Source organism: Dipodomys ordii, unplaced genomic scaffold (assembly GCF_000151885.1).
Source record: "Dipodomys ordii isolate 6190 unplaced genomic scaffold, Dord_2.0 Scaffold8, whole genome shotgun sequence".
Taxonomy (NCBI): domain Eukaryota; kingdom Metazoa; phylum Chordata; class Mammalia; order Rodentia; family Heteromyidae; genus Dipodomys; species Dipodomys ordii.
The window spans coordinates 19,779,301-19,797,211 of NW_012267224.1; the positions used below are offsets into that span (position 1 = coordinate 19,779,301).

A 17,911-nucleotide genomic window follows, 5' to 3' on the forward strand; every position below is an offset into this window, starting at 1 on the left:
AATAGAAAGTCTATGGATTGGGAGAAGATCTTCACTAGCCATACAACGGACAAGGGTCTCATATCTAAAATATACCTGCAACTCAAAAAATTTAATCCCCCAACAACAAATCCTCAAAGAAACAACTGCCCAATAAATAAGTGGGCTAAAGACTTAAAGAGAAACTTCTCTGAAGAGGAAAGAAGGATGGCCAATAGACACATGAAGAAATGTTCAACCTCCCTAGCCATAAAAGAAATGCAAATCAAAACAACATTGAGATACCACCTCACCCCAGTTAGAATGGCTATAATCAAGAACTCTAATAACAACAGATGCTGGAGGGGATGTGGTCGTAGTGTAAACTTGTCCAACCACTTTGGAAAGCAGTATGGAGGTTCCTCAAAAGACTTCACATAGAGCTCCCCTATGACCCAGCAATCCCACTTTTGGGCATTTACCCAAATGATCACAAACAAGACCATACTAAAGCTACCAGCGCAACTATGTTTATCGCAGCATTATTTATCATAGCTAAGATATGGAACTAACCCAGATGCCCCTCAGTAGATGAATGGATCAAGAAAATGTGGTATATATACACAATGTGGTATATATACATTATGCCTCCATCAGAAAGAATGACATTGCCCCATTTGTTAGGAAATGGAAAGACTTGGAAAAAAATTATATTAAGTGAAGTAAGCCAGGCCCAGAAATATAGGTTCCATGGTTTCCCTTATTTGGAATAACTAATATATGTCGGAGACAAACAGAAACTGTCAGACAAGTTGATGTTAGGCGAAGTAAACCCCAAGATAAGGATTCAATTTTTTTTTTTCTTTCTTGCGATTGTTTCCAACATGTTTATAAGAATATTTCTTTTTTGCTTTGTATGTAACTCCCCCAGGGTATAAGCCCTGCTTTCACTGTATTTGATGTTGATATAATTTGTGGAGGGGAAGGGAAAAAACAAACTAAATAGAGTTACAGGTGGACCCATTATAACAATGAGATGTACAAGACGTTATGTCAAAAAACGAACTTTACAACTTTGGCGGGGTGGGGGATGGGGGGTTGGTGGGGGGACGTGGGGGTGCGGAGTGGAGAGGGGAAGGGATGGATGGTATGGGGAAACAAAGGAGGAAGTAACAATGCTTAAATATACTCACTATCTTGCCCATGTAATTGTAACCCCTCTGTATGGTATTTTGACAATAATAATACACACACACACACACACATATAAAGCATATTTACACCAGGTATGGTGGCACATACCGGTGGTCTCAGCTACTTGGGAAATTAAGGCAGTAAAATCACAATTCAAAGCCTGATTAGATTTTTTTTGGTGGGGGAGGGGTCTGTCGCTCGGCTTGAACTCTGGGCCTGGGCGTTGTCCCTGAGCTCTTCAGCTCAAGGTGAGCACTCTATCACTTGAGCAACAGCACCACTTCCGGTTTTCTTTCTTTCCTTCCTTCTTTCTTTTCTTCTTTCCTTCCTTCCTTCTCCCCCACTCTCTCTTTCATTTTTGTCAGTCGTGGGGCCCAAACTCTGGGCCTGGGCGCTGTCCCTGAGCAGGTTAGCTCAAGGCTAGCGTTCTACCTCTTGAGCCACAGCGTCACTTCCAGCTTTTTCTGCTTATGTGGTGCTGAGGAATCGAACCCAGGGCCTCATGCATACAAGGCAAGCACTCTACCACTGAACCACCTTCCCAGCCCCACTTCCAGTTTTCTGAGTAGTTTATTAGAGATGAGAGTCTCACAGACTTTTCTGCCCGGGCTGGCTTTGAACCTGGATCCTCAGATCTCAGCCTCCTGAGTAGCTAGGAGTACAGGTGTGAGCCACAGGTGCCTGGCTTGACTAGACTATCTAGGGAGTTCATAGCCTGTCTGAGCAACTTTGAGAGAAAGCCTTTCTCAAACTGTGATAATAAAAAAGTCTGAGAATGTAGTGCTGTAGTGAGCATTTGCATTACATGCATAAAGCCCCAGGTTCAACTCCAGTATGACAAGTAAAATGAAAACATACTCTTTGATAAAATGAATTCAGCTAAATGCTGAACTGCTGCAATGATTGTTTTCTTATTATTTACACTGATTTCTGCCTATTTGTCCTACCTGCTCGTCCTATACTTTGTGTGTATGTGTGTGTGTCAGTTGTGGAGCTTGAACTCTGGGCCTTAGTGTTGTCCCTGAGCTCTTCAGCTCAAGGCGAGCACTCTATCACTTGAGCCACAGCACCACTTCTGGTTTTATGGTGGTTAATTGCAGATAAAGAGTTTCATGGACTTTCCTGTTTAGGCTGGCTTTGACCTGTAATCCTTAGATCTCAGACTCCTGAGTAGCTAGAATTATAGGCATGAGCTACCAGGGCCCAGTTTGTCTTATAATTAATTCTAAGAAATCATTCAGATTACTCCCTCTTTCTTTGAATTTTGAGCTTAGATGTCATGTAACTCCTTTCCTCTGTAAATCAAAATATAAACTTTTGTCCGTATTACGTGTTGTTAATTTTGTCAACCATTTTTGTTTATTGCTTCTCTTTAAACCATCAGGGTTCTCCTTTGTTTTAGAGCATGCTCTTTAGAATCTTGAACTAAAAAAGTTGTTCCTGAGTGTGCTGTATATGACGGCACTGTTCCTCATCATTCAGATACAGTCTAGTTAATTCAGTGTGTGGAATTTCCTTTCCTGATTGTATCATTAGTATTATAGTAATCTAGCCACACAACAACAAACACCTGGTTATCTTTTCCACTTACGTTTCCCACACTAAACATCACTAGTCAACCACACCTTTTTTCTCTGGGGCTCATTTCAAGGTACTATTTAAGAAACTATGATTGCAATTAAAATTCAGTCTCTTATTCCTGGTACATTACATTAGCTTTATATTTCTATTATTTAAAAAAAAAAGTGACACTGGGCTTTGAACTCAGGGCCTTGCTACTTGAGCTACACCCAGCCTCCCTTTTTTCCTTTAGTTATTTTTTAGATATGGATTCATCCTTTAAAAATTTATTTTAATTTTTTTTATTATCCTCAAGTAGTTGTACAAAAGGTTTTTAATTAACATGTTACATTTATGAGTACAATGCATCTTCATCAATGTCACCCCTTTTATCTTTCTCCCCCATCTCTCCCAAATCCTCCTTTCTCTCAACTTGCTAAGCTTCATTTTCACAGATGTAATATACATTGAATATAATGACTACATTTTAGCTGGGGTTGGCTTGGATCCTTATCTTCCCACCTATGCCTTCCACATAGTTGGGATTATAGACATGAACCACCCACCACATGTGGCTGTTCAGAAGGAAGTCTGCTTTTTGCCCAGACTGGTCTCAAACTGTAAACCTCCTGATCTCATCCTCCTAAGTAGCTAGGAGTACAGTGTAAGTAACTGTAGCCAGTCTGATTTGATTTTTGCATTTAATTCTAAAGAGTTAAAATCAAAATAGTGATTTTTTCACTTGTTCTTTTCCATAGTACATACTTTTGTAACCACAGAATCAAGAAAAGTTAAAAGAAGAGATCACCTGTATTACAATAGACATTCTGAACTTTCTATACATCACTATTAAATTTTTAACAGCTTTGTTGAGATATATTAACTCATTTAAAGTATTTTTGTATAATCAGAATTGGATTAGCATTATGAAGTCCCTATTAAATTTGTTATTTGGGGCCAGAAGCATGGCTCAGTGATAAGCACTTCTATAACAAGTGCAAGGCCCTAAGCTCAAACTTCAATATCACCAAAAAAATTGCTATTTTTTCTAACTTTCGTAAATCTCATATTTCTGACACTTGGATTGCTTATTCTCACTGACGCACATAGTCTCTTATTTCTTTGTTCAAATGACACAGGAAAGGGTTAAGCCCATTGTTGAAATTGAAGCAATTCCATTCAGCAAAATTTAACTCTTTTAAGAGAGAATTAATTAAATAATTGGCTATCATAGGCGTAGAAGCACATCCAATGGGATACCAACCAACGCTACTATTGACAGCATGAAAAACAAAAACAGTCTTTGACACGCAATTGGTGAGCCGCAAGTGCAGCTGGCTTTACCTCTTCCACATGTTCTCAGACTGAGAGAGGTTTTCTGAGTCCTGGAATTTGGCTAATGTCGGATAGAAAAATCTCCTGGTCTGCAGTTTAAACCTCACATTCCTACTCACTCCCTATTCATCTCCTACTGATTGATCCATTTATTATAAGATCAGGGAAAGGTTTGTTCTCCGAGATTCTGTAACCAGGGAGATAATTCGCTGATCTCATGCTTCATGGCACATAATAGGCTATTCTATTATACATATACATATGCATCCACATATATATGTGTATAGCCTATCTGCCTTGATTATATACTTGTTGAATGAATGAATGCTTTCCACAAAGATTTCTAATGGGCTTCAAGACTGCTTGTAGTACTAGTACTTGGCAGTAAGTGTCAACTGCTATTCCACAATCCTTAGATGAAATAGCTACTTCTTTCAGGAAGCCCCCTTGATCAACTGTACTGTTAGGCACTCCAGATTCCTTCTCCCTTTCACATGATTCTTATTATTTATGTTTATTTGTATTCCCATCTCAAGCTCAGTGCTTGGCACATAGGAGATGTTTGATCGATATTTGTTGAATGAATGAATAAATTGAAGTAAATTGGGAATGTAATTTGTCTGTGACTAGTAATAATAACTCATTCTTGTATTCACCTGGGTCTTAAAATAATTTTATTGTATTTTACATACCATAAAATTCACCCACTCAATTCTTATTAACGTTTTCTTCTCTCTCATTTTGCATGTGAAGGTCATTTTTCCTGATGGCAAAATGAAAAGAAAACAGAAGTAGAATAAGGGAAATCGCAGATTTAAAAAATGCACTCTTTAGTCTCCAAATACCAGAGTTTCTCAGCTTTATTTTTCAATTGTGACCTTACGCAAATTCACTTATCTAAGCCTTAGATTGTGACTTGCACTAATCAAGTGTTTTCACCGTGTTCCCTATGGGGAGGGATGAGATGCCATGTAAAAGATGCACCGAGGAGGTAATACCAAAAATGTAAATCCTCCCCCTTCTCTCCCGATCTGCTTACTCTGAATCTTCTATTCCATAACTGTATTCTTTCACCATAGCTATTATTTTCTTCTGAGCCTATCTCCCCCCCTCCCCACCCCTCACCAATATCCAAACTTCTAGCTTTCTTATCCTTACTATTTCTGCCAGGCCTTGCTTCATTCGGTGGTTTAAGCTTTCCTGGCATTATCCCTACAGATTTAGTCCCTCTTTTATTTGTATTTTTCGCCGTCTTTTGAATATGCTGGTTTAAAAGGAGGAAAAAAAAATCCCACTCAAGATGACTAGAGAAAAGCGGTTTTAGTTGCCGTTTCCTTTGGAGTATGGCGAAACCCAGAATTTTATGATTCCAATCCTCTGTTCTTTGAAGAATGGTTTTCCTTGACAGCCCCTTGTCTCAAAATTCTCCCTATCCTTTTCTCGGATGTGCTTCCCATGGTCTTCCATCGCCTTGCTTCTGTGTCTTGTATGGCAGCCACATCTCCCCCATGCCCATGACCAACCAATTCTTCTCCGGGGAGTCACATTACATCAGCATTACTAATGCAATATCTGTTAGACACCAGGTTTTTATTCTGGATCACCGGTCTGATTTAACATGGAGGATGGACTGCCTCAGGGCCAACGCAAACCGCTGCGAGGTGGAGGGGGACAGGGATGTACACCCCACCATAAATCTATACCTGTTGAATCTGTGCGTGCTCAAAGGCTTCCGAGACCCCCACCCGAGCTTTGTGAGTGATTTGAGATGGCAGAGGACGGGTTTCCAAGCAATGTCGCCCAAACTCGAAAGGCTTCGTCACACACGCCTGACCGCTCCATACACTCCAAGCACCCACCGACAAAAACCATCTCCTCCGCCACCAGATTATCTCACCGGGCGGGCGAGCCGGGCCGCAGGGTTTGGGGGCCGGGCCGTACCATTGGCGCGGCGCGCGGGGGGGTCCACGCCCTCGGGCCGGCGTCTGGCCGCGTCCCCCTGCTTGGTTTGGCCCCCGCTCCCCCCCGCGCAGGCAGCCACGGTGCGCCAGGCCGCCGCTTTATAGCGGGAGCCTGGGCGGCTCCGCTCGCTGTTTTCTCCTCTTCCCTGGGCTGAGGCACCTGCGGCGGTTGGCGAAGATGCAGCTGAAGCCGATGGAGATCAACCCGGAGGTGAGAACCGGGGGCTCCGCTGCCCGGGGAGCGCCCGGCGGGCGGACGGACGCCTGGCCACCGCTTCCCACCCCAATTGTGTGTTTTTTGTTTTTCCTTTCAGATGCTGAACAAAGTGAGTAGCGCCTCGAGCTGCGCCCGTCTCCCCCGGTGTCGTCGGGCTGGGGAGGCGCCCACCGAGCCACCCAGCGCCCGGCAGTGGTCGCCGGTCTCCGGGCCTCAGGGTTTCGGAAGGGTGGGATGGAGAGTGGGATGCAGCGGGAGGCGGCTGCGCCGGGAAGCGCTCCTGAGGGCGTGGCGCGCGCGCACTCCGCACCCGGGCTTCGTGGGCGCCACGTGGGGGCCGCGCTTTGTGCTGTGTCATTGCGCCCGCCGGGGCGTGGGGGCGGCGGGGCAGCGGGCGGAGGGGCGTGGCCTCCACGGCTCGGGTGGGGACGTGCAGGGCGCGCGCGCGCGTGTGCGCGCGTGCTGGCCCCGCCCCCTGGCAGGTGTCGTGACCCTGCGCCCTCCCCTCCTCCCCTCCCCTCCCCTCCCGCGCATCGGCCCCGCCCTGTCTCCCCTCCGCCCAGGTGTTGGCCCGGCTGGGGGTCGTCGGCCAGTGGCGCTTCACCGACGTGCTGGGCCTGGAGGAGGAGACTCTGAGCTCGGTGCCATCACCTGCCTGCGCCCTGCTGCTGCTCTTTCCTCTCACGGCCCAGGTAGGGAGTGAAGCCCCCGGTGGGCGGGATCTGGGACATAGTATGATGCTCCTCAAACCCCAGTGGGTCATGGAGGGGGTTTCCTTTCTGGACATATCCGGGCGCCAGATCTAGCTAATCCGCACCCCACCTGTAGGGGGTAAAAGTCAAGGCTTCTCAAGAAGGGAGGTGCCTGCAGGAATGAAACACTTTTTGGGGGATGCCCCTTTGAACTAAGCTAATTACATCCTTCGCATCCTTACCCATTTGTCCAAAATTGCCTTAATTTGGGAGAGTAGGAGCCTACTTCTCCCAATTCAATTATCCCTGTCATCCAGAGAGATAATTCACCCTGTAAACCAGTTTGCCTTCATTAGGTTTGTCTGAGCCTTCCACTTGGGGACTGCTGGCTGTTTCCTTTTAAGGGCTGTAAACTGTCAGTTCCTTGTTTGTTTCTTAGACTCCCACCTAGCTGTAAAATGGAGGAGGCTGGGTTTGCCTGAACATAACACAAAAGGTTCAGTTGAGCTCCATTTCCTGTTTGTAATGAATTTAGGGGACCCCCTCACTCCTTTACCCCTAGACACTCTCCTGAATGTGTACTGAATCATTTGTATAGGGTTTCTGTATGGGATCGTCTGTCTACTACCTGTACTCTTTGTCTCTGACCTTGTAGCTGGGTGACATTGGTGGTTATTAGCACAATCTTGCTAACACATTTTTCTTTTGTTTGAATGGTTTTCCTTCTACAATTATGAATGAATATATGTGCCTCAAAACTGAGCATCTTATAAAAACATCCAGTTGGATATTTATTGTCTTGGAGTGTGGGGAGTCCAGGTAATGTCTCACTGCTGTTAGCATTTGGGGCACCAGTGAGGTTAACTGAAGTGTAAGAATCTAAACCAAGCTGTATGAGAAATTTCCCCGCCTTTCTACTAAACGGGCTAAGTATTAATAGGTTAAAATATTTATTACAGGAATTAGGATTATGCCAGTGGCAGGTTTGACATTTGGATAAAATTGTAAATCTTTGTAGGTCAGACTCACTGTCTTGACCAACTCAAATGTAATCTTCTGGTTTCCCACTTGAGCATCTCTAGGAGCTTTTTCATTAGAGGAACCATGATGACTCGGAGGTTTTGAGCAGCACTCAGGCAAGGCCTCTGGGAGGCAGTGGTGCAGGATATTTGCCTTAAAAGCTCACAGGGCTTCTTTTGCGGCCTCAACTGGATCTTTTTAGAGAACAGTCTGGTATGAATAATGTGTGTTTTGTCCTTTAGCTGCATTTAAGTCTGTCAAATTTATCGAGCTTTTATTCTATACAGAACGCCTACTGGACATTCAAGCACTGAAGGAAATTTAGTGAAAAGTGAGGATTATAGGTTGACTTCAAGAGCAAGCTAATGATAATTTTAAAAGCATCTAATTCAGACTAGGGCATTGGGAACTTTCATGCCAAGCTCAGTCCTTTTAAATGATGGTGAAATATTTAGAGAAGGGTCTCCATGCGAGACATTAAATAATCCTAAGATTGCTGCCATGTAAAATTTTTATCTGATTAGCCTGGAAAGATTAAACCCCTTAACAGTCAATAAGTGACAACTCAAGAGTCTGGGAGTAAGCAAGATTTTCTTACTAGATGGGGTTGAAGTTGAGCTCTGTGGCACAGACCAGCTTTAAAACTTCATTCATGTGCAGTAATGCAAGACTACTAGAATGTCCCACTATGCAAATGTGTTATCCAAGTCCTAACTTCTCATGTCTTAGATGAAAGCTGTAGACAGACTCACTGTATCCCTGTGTAAGTAGCTAGAACATTCTATCTTTCTTGCGCTTGAAGTCACATCTTTTCTTGGAGGATGAGAAATTTTTTGTAAAGCCACAGTCTCCTGTACCCAACACTGGTTGTATTCTCATTCTAAAATGATGAGGAAGAAGAAATTGTTCATTTTTTTCACTTAATGGCTTCTTTGCTTGTTTTGATTCTAAAGAGATAGCTAATTGGACAGAATAGAAGTGTTACACAATAGTGAAATGAAAACAGCTGGAATTAAAATTGGCCACTAAATCGTTCATAGTTTGATTAGGATGCCTATGTACAGTGCAGTCATTGGTATTGATAAAAGGAAAATAATAAATGGACTTTTTTGCTTTCTGACATGACACATTCATCTCAGACTAAAAGGTTGCAGTCTAGACAGCTTTGGGCAATATCCAACAAAGCAGCATCTGCACTGCAGCACAGGGTGGAGCCTAGGGACCTCAGAGACATGGGGTGGAGCCTACGGGCCTCAGAGCCCACTGGCGCCAGACAGAATATGCTCTGGATATTGGCCAGCAATTAGAACCAAGGCTCTGGGTCACACCTCCCCCTTGTGTTTCCACATAGGTGGTAGAATGCACTGTGGTGCCATTTGTCCTTTGCATTTTCGAGAGGTAAATGTTTTTTTTTCCCCCTTCACAGCATGAGAACTTTAGGAAAAAACAGATTGAAGAATTGAAGGGACAAGAAGTGAGTCCTAAAGTATACTTCATGAAGCAGACCATTGGGAACTCTTGTGGTACAATTGGACTTATCCACACAGTGGCCAATAATCAAGACAAATTGCAGTTTGGTACGTGTGACATTACAGCAGGTCATCCTCTAAAAAAAAAGCATGGAATTTAGTTACTATAACACTTTATGACAAAAATCTCCAGGGTTTTTTTCAGCAAAATCATTGTTTTAAAAATTGTTTTGTTTTAAAACTGTTCACTCATTACTTACCCAGCTATACTACATGAATTGAGTTTTTATTGTTTATTTGACAGGAAACTCATTTAAGAGGTGTGCTCAGCTGCCTCTCTGGTAGACCCTTTTGTTCGTTCACAGACTCATGAGGGTGAGGTAAAGGAAGAAAGTACTTGAGGGCCAATGGTGTAATCATTCTCACCTGTTTCTTTTGAATTCTCAATTTGGAGCTAGAGGTGATGCTAATCAGAAAATGCCCACAGCTAAGGCCTGTCATTGATTTGTCTTCTAAGCAATGGGGAGACCAGAATAACTTGACAGCAGCTACCTGATGGTATGGAGGTCCTGGGGCAGCAAGCCAGAGCCTTAAATATTGTACTGTGAATGAACTTTGCCCACCCCTAGTGAATACTGTGTATGATATGGGGAAGCAAGTGTGAGCCCTTGAGCTTGACAGAGGCAGAGTGAACAGTAAGTGGGTCAGAGTGTCGTGGCAGTTACATGTGATCTAGAATAAGTAGGCAAATGTTTCTTAAAAGGTTAATAATAAACCTTTTAGGATTCTCATCTAACTATTTTAGCTCAAAACCAGTCAGTCATAAATGTAAACCGGTAGATGTAGCAGTGTTTACAGAAATGGTGATAGTGGTTTAGACAATGGCTGGGAGGTAGGGGTGAGGAGGCTACCCTGTCAATTGTAGCAGGTTAGATAAATAGCTGGGTATGGTGGTGTTTGCCTGTAGTCCCAAATACTTAAGGCATATGGGTAGGGAGGTAGCCCTGTTACTGGCAGCAGGTTAGATACAACAGCTAGGCATGGTGGTGTGTACCTATGGTCCCAGCTACTTGGGAGGTTGAGGCAGGAAAGTTGTTTGAGCCCAGCCCAAGGCCAGCTTAAGCAACATAGGCAGAGACCCTATCTCAAGAAAAATTGGGTTGGGAATATAATTAGGTGGTAGAGCTCTTACCTGTCTTGCATACAATCCTGGGTTCAAATGTACACTTGTGTGTGTAATTTGTGTGGGTGTGAATGTGTGCGCATGCCATTCCTGGGACTTGAGCAATAGCTCTACATCTGACTTTTTGGTGGTCAGTTGGAGCTAAGGGTCTCATGAACTTTCTTGCCCAAACTGGATTAGAACTCCAGTCTTACAATCTCAAGTCTCCTGAGTAGCTAGGATTAGAGATGTGAGTCACTGATACCTAGCCTGTGTAATTTTTATTAAAGCAAATAAGGTCCAAGACTCTTGGTAGCCTTCTGATATTAAAGATGACTTGTCTGGCCATAAATTCCTAAATCTTCTAGAAGTTGCTTTTCCAGATGTTCATTTGATCTACATTAAAAAGTTGCAGCTCAGTCAGTTACCTGTAATCCTAGCTACTAGTAGGCTGAATCTAAGGATCACAGTTTGAAGCCAGCCTGGGCAAGCCCATGAGACTGTTACCTCCAGTTAACCACCAGAAAACCAGAAGTAGAGCTGTGGCTCAAAACCACAGAAAAGCTAAGGGACAGTACCAGGACCCAAGTTCAAGTCCCATGACTGACAAAGTTTCAGCCCAGTTTTTTTCTATTCTATAAAACGCACTTTATTTAGAATTCTGTGTTCCCAGGGTCAGATTAAATACTCTAATTTTAAAACTATGGTAATGTTGTTGTCAGTGAATTGATTCAAATCTCTTCTTAGAGCTTTGAATGGGTGTGTGTAGAGGTTTCTGGTGCTGGGGATTTGAACTCAGCTCTGTGTATAGTATCTTAGGCAAGCTCTCTAATACAGAGCTATACCCTACTCCAGATTTTTAAGTTTGTAGTTGAAGGTTCAAGCTGAGGTCTTCTGAAGTGGGAGTTGCCCTTGCTGTTGGGGTGCCTCCTGCTTTATCCACACTGAGCACGAACAGGGCTTAACACTGACAAAGCCAGTGGCTACTATCTTGTAAGCCAGATTCTATAGGTGTTCGTGTATCTGTGTAAGATCCTCATGCTAATATCTGTCTGGATAACTGAGTTACTGAGACTGAATTTTCTACCCTGAAGTAAAAAAATCTTGCTTTAGGAACTGTTAATTCAACTAAAATGTTATTTTAGTATCATATAGACAATAGATGTTAGTTGTATGATATTAAGTGCTATAGCTACAGCAGTAGACAAGACAGATCTGCCTTTGAGGCACAACATTCCACAAGTACATGTTCTAAATAAATACTGGAAGAAATGAGAGGTGGGAGGGATAAGATGTTTGGGATGGCAGCAACGAGAAAGAGCTTTGTATTCTAGAAGAATGGAGAGGTCTGCCTGTCTTGAAAGAGAGGCAGGCTGGAAGGAAGGACTGTTCATCCACGTCCATGGAGACCACTTTGAAGATGAAGATGCTGTGAAAGCTTTGGTCAGAAATATCATGGATCCATTTGTAGTATTTTGTCTGAACCAATGTCTGCATTTTCTTTTTAAAGAGGATGGATCAATCCTGAAACAGTTTCTTTCTGAGACGGAGAAGATGTCCCCTGAAGACAGAGCTAAATGCTTTGAAAAGAATGAGGTATGAAGAACTTCCAGAGCATTGCTTTGAAATTACTGTGGAGAGCTTTGTGTTGATTTTTTTCTTTTTCCGCAGGCCATCCAGGCAGCCCATGATGCCGTGGCACAGGAGGGCCAGTGTCGGGTAAATGAAAGTCTACATCTGAGTCTGGTGCTGCCTGTGTTTCCGTTGGAATAGTTGCAGGATTGGATATAAAGTTACCTACTCAGGGCCAAATGATGACAGAAAATGATACTTTGACTAGCTCAGTTCCCCAAAATGTGTCTTCAGAAATTGAATTGGTAGTTAAAATAATGTGTAATTCAAACCAATAGTATTATGTGTAGATGCATATGAGTTTTACAGAGTAATTAATACCTCTGTTCATAATTAGCATCCCACCTTTCAAAGCCATGTGAGGAGAGTAAAATGTAATAACAAGACTCTATTCTAAAAAGATTTAAGTGAGGGCTGGGAATGTGGCCTAGTGGTAGAATGCTCACCTAGTATGCACGAAGCTCTGGGTTTGATTCCTCAGTACCACATACACTGTGGCTCAAGTGGTAGAGTGCTAGCCTTGAGTACAGAGAGGCCCAGGGACAGCACCCAAGTCTTGAGTTCAAGCCCCACAACCAACCAAAAAAAGAGCTTTAAATGTACCATAATGGGGACCCGGGGATGTAGTCCAGTGATTCAGCTTATGCATAACATGCAAGAGGCCCTGGGTCTAGTCCCCAGCACCAGAAATGTAAATAGAACAAACAGAACTTCTTCAAGGAAACTGCCTTAATAACCTCTCTTTAGGTATGACCTTTCCTGAGATAAGCCTGAATTTTTCCTTATCAAGAAAAAACATGACATAGCAGTAACCAAAAAGCTAGGCTATCTTAAGGATTCCAGCATTTCTGCCTTAGAAGGTTTAGACTTGGGCCCTGTTCATAGGAAATTCATGACTATGAGCTGTAATACTTCTTAAGAAATAAGCAAACTGTTTCATTCTAAAGTTTATTTTAATAAGTTCATATAACTCCCATTTTCAAAAATTTCTTGAACTTTTCAGGTAGATGACAAGGTGAATTTTCATTTTATTCTGTTTAACAATGTGGACGGCCATCTCTATGAACTAGGTATGTATCACTCCATTTTGAAACTCAGTATGTTTTCCTGCATTCTTTGATGCAGTATGGTGTATGCTGGTAGTACTTCACTGTTTGAAGCCAGAGAAGGAGAGGCCAGCCAGTGGGCCCTTAACTATCTACAATACCCACAGAACTTAGGCTACTGACCTACTGAATGAATGCCTTTAGTTACGAAGCAGTGAGGACTCCAGGCAGCCACACTTCCTCTTCCTGGCTCTCCATAGCATCTCCTAGGCCATCCTTTCAGACAAGGATCAGTGTCTGGATGACCTTGTTTGTATGAATTTGGATGTTATAATTATTTCTGTTTTATATTAATGGAGAAAGACTCAAGTTGAGACATCACTTATGGATGGACTCATGGGGTACCTGGTAGTCATAGGAGGGCAAGTGAGCTCTCAGAGATTTCTTCTTGCCTTTCCCCAGAGACCAGCTGACTTTTGCTCTGTAGTGCTTCCAAGATTTGGCATGATTGCTTCTATTAAGATCTGGCTTGGATTTGCGTGGTGCCATTAGTTACAGACTGACCATGCCTAGAGTGGATACTTAGGGACTCTTGAGCCTCTGTAGCTTATTTCTTCACAACCAAACCTTCAAGTTTCTTCATATGTTCCTTGATGGGAGTACAGTGGTTTTTGGAAGAATTTACAACTTCCCTTTAGGTTGGCCTGAAAATGCAGGAAATTTGACATGCCCAACTTCTTTGTTGTAGATGGACGAATGCCTTTTCCGGTGGACCATGGCGCTAGTTCCGAGGACTCCTTGCTGCAGGTAATCCTGGGACACCCCTCCCATATTTTCCAGCCACATTGTCTAATGTGCTGACACATTCAGGGCTGCCAGCATCTATTTTCTGGGTTAATAGTCTTTAGGGCTTAAAGATCATTTCAGTAATTCTACCCATCTTGTCTTACAGCAAGTGGCTTTTAAACAGGAGCCTTCAAAGAAGCCCTGAATAATGTGTTTTATGTGTTCAGTCCACAGTTAGAATTAGCTGGAAACCATTGCCTTGTTTCCCTGTGGGATTAAGGTGATCACTGTCGCCCTGTCAGTTTACATTGTTGCGGAAGACTGAGATTAACAGTCCTCCGAGCCTTCCCAATTCTCTTTTAAGATCCTTAGTTTTTGGTCAATCTGATAGGTAGTGCACTAAGGATTCTGGTTAGGTAAATTTCACGTGTTTGTTTCCACATGGCTCTCTGTTGCAGAAGGGAAAAAGAAACTGAAAAACATGACTGACAAGATCCTGGATAGCCATCCTGGTAGAAATGACTACCAAAACCTCTTGATTCTGGATAAGAGGGAGGTTCACTATAGACCGTTTCAACCTAAAGATGAGTCTAGAATAGAATCAATTTGCTTGTATAGAGGAACATTTCTTAATTATACCATTCAGTTCTCTTGAGATTTGAGAGAAAGAGTGGTTTAGTTTACTTGCAAAAAAAATGAGGCAGAGGCAAAAACCCAGAAGCACTTGGTGGAAATAGAAGGGAGTCAGCTTGTGCAGGAAACAGGTGATGTGCTGTCTAGTGACACTTGTTTTCTCTTGTCTTCATCCCTGGTTCTCAAGGTTAGTGAGGGATTTGCAGTTGGGTTAGGGTAAACTGAACATGACCAGGTCTTGGAAGTGGTTTCCCTTTGAAATATGCATTCCTAGCTGGTTTTTGTTTGGATATTAACATCATTCCTTCTTTTCAGGATGCTGCTAAGGTCTGCAGAGAATTCACTGAGCGTGAGCAAGGAGAGGTTCGCTTTTCCGCTGTGGCCCTCTGCAAGGCAGCCTAAGCTCTGTTGGAAGGGCCTGGCTGTTCTGTCCCATAGCCTGAGCGCACATTCCTGCCCAAGCAGCCTACTGTGCTTCAGTCCTTGTAAACTCAGCTGTCACCTTCTTTCATGCTCCCTTACACCCCAGCACTAGCAGAGCTCTCCTGTCCTGAGCCAAGTTGGTGTGGGCTTCAGCTGTGATTGTTTCCCCCCCCTGTGTGTCTGTACTCTAGCACCTAAAGCTGTCAATGGCTACTTTGGGTTATGTGTAGTTAAAGCCTTGGATGTGGTTTGTTTGTCCTTAAAAGGAATAAAAGACTTTTCTGCTCATAAGAGATAAGCTTAAACTCTTCATTTTCTCTTAGCCTCCTCCCTACTTTATCCCAAATTGTTGGGGTTTGGACTCAGGGCTGTGTGTTTACTAGGCAAAGCTGGCTACCACTGGAGCCATTCCTCCCCATTCCTTTTTTTGGGGGGGAGGATTTGGTTGTGGGGCCTGAATTCTGGGCTTGGGCACTGTCTCTCAGCTCTTCAGTTCAAGGCTAGCACTCTACCACTTGAGCCACAGCACCATTTCCGGCTTTTTTCATTTTGCTTATGTGGTGCTGAAGAATCGAACCCAGGGCCTCAGGCATGCAAGGCAAGCGCTCCACCACTGAGCCACCTTCCCAGCCCCTCCCCCCTCCTTTTTTTTTGTATTGGTTATGTTTTATTTTATTTTTTTGTCAGTTGTGAGACTTGAACTCAGGGCCAAAGCACTGTCCTTGAGCTTTTTCACTCAAGACTAGTGTTCTACCACTTTAAGCCATCACTTACAGTTTTCTGGTGGTTAATTGCAGATAAGGTAGACTTTCCTGCCTGGGCTGACTTCAAACTGTGATCCTCAGATCTCTGCCTCCTGAGTAGCTAGGATTATAGGTGTGAGCCACTGGCACCCAGCTTGCATTGGTTACTTTTGAGATAATTTTACTTCTTGCCCAGGCATGTGACTGGACTGAGATCCTCCTATTTTACACTTTCCTCTATTGTAGCTGGAATAACAGGTACAAGTCACCACATCCAGCTTCTTCTATCCATTGAGATAGTCTTGCATACTCTTTTGCCAGGATTGGCCTGGAACTGCAATCCTGATAGTCCTGCACTACTGGCTCATTGTTTTGACAGCAGTATATAAATATGTATACTGTACACACCAGTTTAACATACAAAAATCTAGAGACACTGACTATAGAAACTAATTTTTAAATATTAGGCAAGTTTAAGAACAATTTTAAGCTCATAGAAAAATTGACATTCTAGTTGTAAGCCCAGAGTTCTCCTGTTTCCACAAATGACTCAGTTTTCTGCTTCTGTGTTAGTATGGTATGTTTGTTATAATTCACGAACTAATAATACCCTAGCAGAGCTGTCAACTAAAGACTAGCTTATTTCTTACTGAATATCGTCTTCATTCTAAGAGCCCATCATGTTTAGCTGGCATCTACCTGCTTTTGAAAGTTGTATCTATTTCTCCAACTTGTTTTTGATGACCCTGACATTGAGGAGTACGGGGCAGATGTTCAATTGATATTTGTTTAATGTCTTTTTTTTTTTTAATGTAGGATCTGACTTTGTAATCCAGGCTGATCTCAATGCACAATCTTCCTGCCTCGGCCTCCAAAGTGCTAGGATTACAGATGTGTTTCCACCACACTATGTCAGATGTACTGGTACTTAGACTAGGGCAATGGGTTTTACCCAGGAAAAGTGGCATTTTTATTATGCATATAATATATACTACAACAGCATGATTCATTACTTTTAGTATTGACCTCTATCATCTCCCTGAGGGTGCTGCTAGCCAGGTTTCTCCATGGCAGAGTTGCTATGCTGCCTCTCATTGCTGTTCACCTGGAGGGAAAGTCCTGTAGAGTGTCTATGCAGTGTACTTGGAATTCTTTGTGTGTGTCTTTGTGTGTGTTTGTGTGTGTGTGTTGGCCTTTTTATTCTCAGACCAGCCTGGACCACACTTTGTATTTATGCTTCCTATCATAGGTAGGAATAACAGATGTGTACAGCTTTTTCTGTTGAAATGGAGTCATGTGAACTTTTTTAAGCTGGCCTGTAATCATGATCCTCTCAATTTATACTTCCTGAGGATTATAGGGGTGAGCCACTTAATGTATCACATTTTCTTCTGTTTACAACTTGTGTTTTTTGTTGGCTGGTCCTGGTGGAATGCTCTTTGCTTGGCTTTCTTCTTAAGGCTACCACTCAAGCCATACCTCCCCTTCTGGCTCTGCTGGTCAGAGATAAGAGTCTCAGGGACTTTTCTACCTTGCTGGCTTTGAAACTTTATCCTCAGATCTCAGCTTCCTGAGTAGCTAGGATTATGGCATGAGCCACCAGTGTCTGTCTTAGTTTCAACTTTTAAGGGCTGGCCAATCTAGGATCTTCAGAAGAAAGTGATCATGTCTACATCCTACTACTGTAAGCATATGATTTAAGTGATCCTGGTTGCTTGTACTTGAAGTTAGAGGGACTCATTTTAAAGTTTAACTTGGCGCATTACTTATGATCACTTGGGATGATTTAGGATAAGGGAAACAAAATAAGATTCCTTCCTGTTATAGGAGCTGGTAGATTGTTTTTAATTCCAGAAGTACAATGACATTCTTTTTTTTTTTGTCAGTCGTGGGTCTTGAACTCTCAGCCTGGGTGCTGTCCCTCAGCTCTTCAGCTCAAGACTAGCACTCTATCACTTGAGCCACAGCACCACTTCCAGTTTTCTGGTGGTTAATTGGAGATGAGAGTCTCATGGACTTTCTTGCCCAGGCTGGCTTTGAACCACGATCCTCAGATCCCAGCCTCCTGAGTAGCTAGGAT

General features: G+C 43.0%; 1 protein-coding gene across 1 annotated transcript; it reads left to right on the forward strand.

Moving 5' to 3' along the window:
* Positions 1 to 6,095: 6,095 nt before the first annotated feature.
* Uchl1 (ubiquitin carboxyl-terminal esterase L1 (ubiquitin thiolesterase)) lies at positions 6,096 to 15,362 on the forward strand. Its single transcript, XM_013008953.1, has 9 exons — positions 6,096 to 6,219; positions 6,323 to 6,334; positions 6,789 to 6,917; positions 9,364 to 9,514; positions 12,079 to 12,164; positions 12,240 to 12,287; positions 13,204 to 13,270; positions 13,995 to 14,053; positions 14,981 to 15,362. Exons 1-9 carry the CDS (start codon positions 6,187 to 6,189, stop codon positions 15,065 to 15,067), a joined length of 672 nt encoding a protein of 223 aa, XP_012864407.1. The 5' UTR covers positions 6,096 to 6,186; the 3' UTR covers positions 15,068 to 15,362.
* The last annotated feature ends 2,549 nt before the right edge of the window (positions 15,363 to 17,911 follow it).

Bases quoted from the DNA above. Each gene is read 5' to 3' on its own strand.
- Uchl1 (XM_013008953.1), top strand. From the start codon at position 6,187: ATGCAGCTGAAGCCGATGGAGATCAACCCGGAG. The intron at 12,288-13,203 runs GTAAATGAAAGT...TGAACTTTTCAG, and splicing joins CACAGGAGGGCCAGTGTCGG to GTAGATGACAAGGTGAATTT. The intron at 13,271-13,994 runs GTATGTATCACT...TCTTTGTTGTAG, and splicing joins CGGCCATCTCTATGAACTAG to ATGGACGAATGCCTTTTCCG.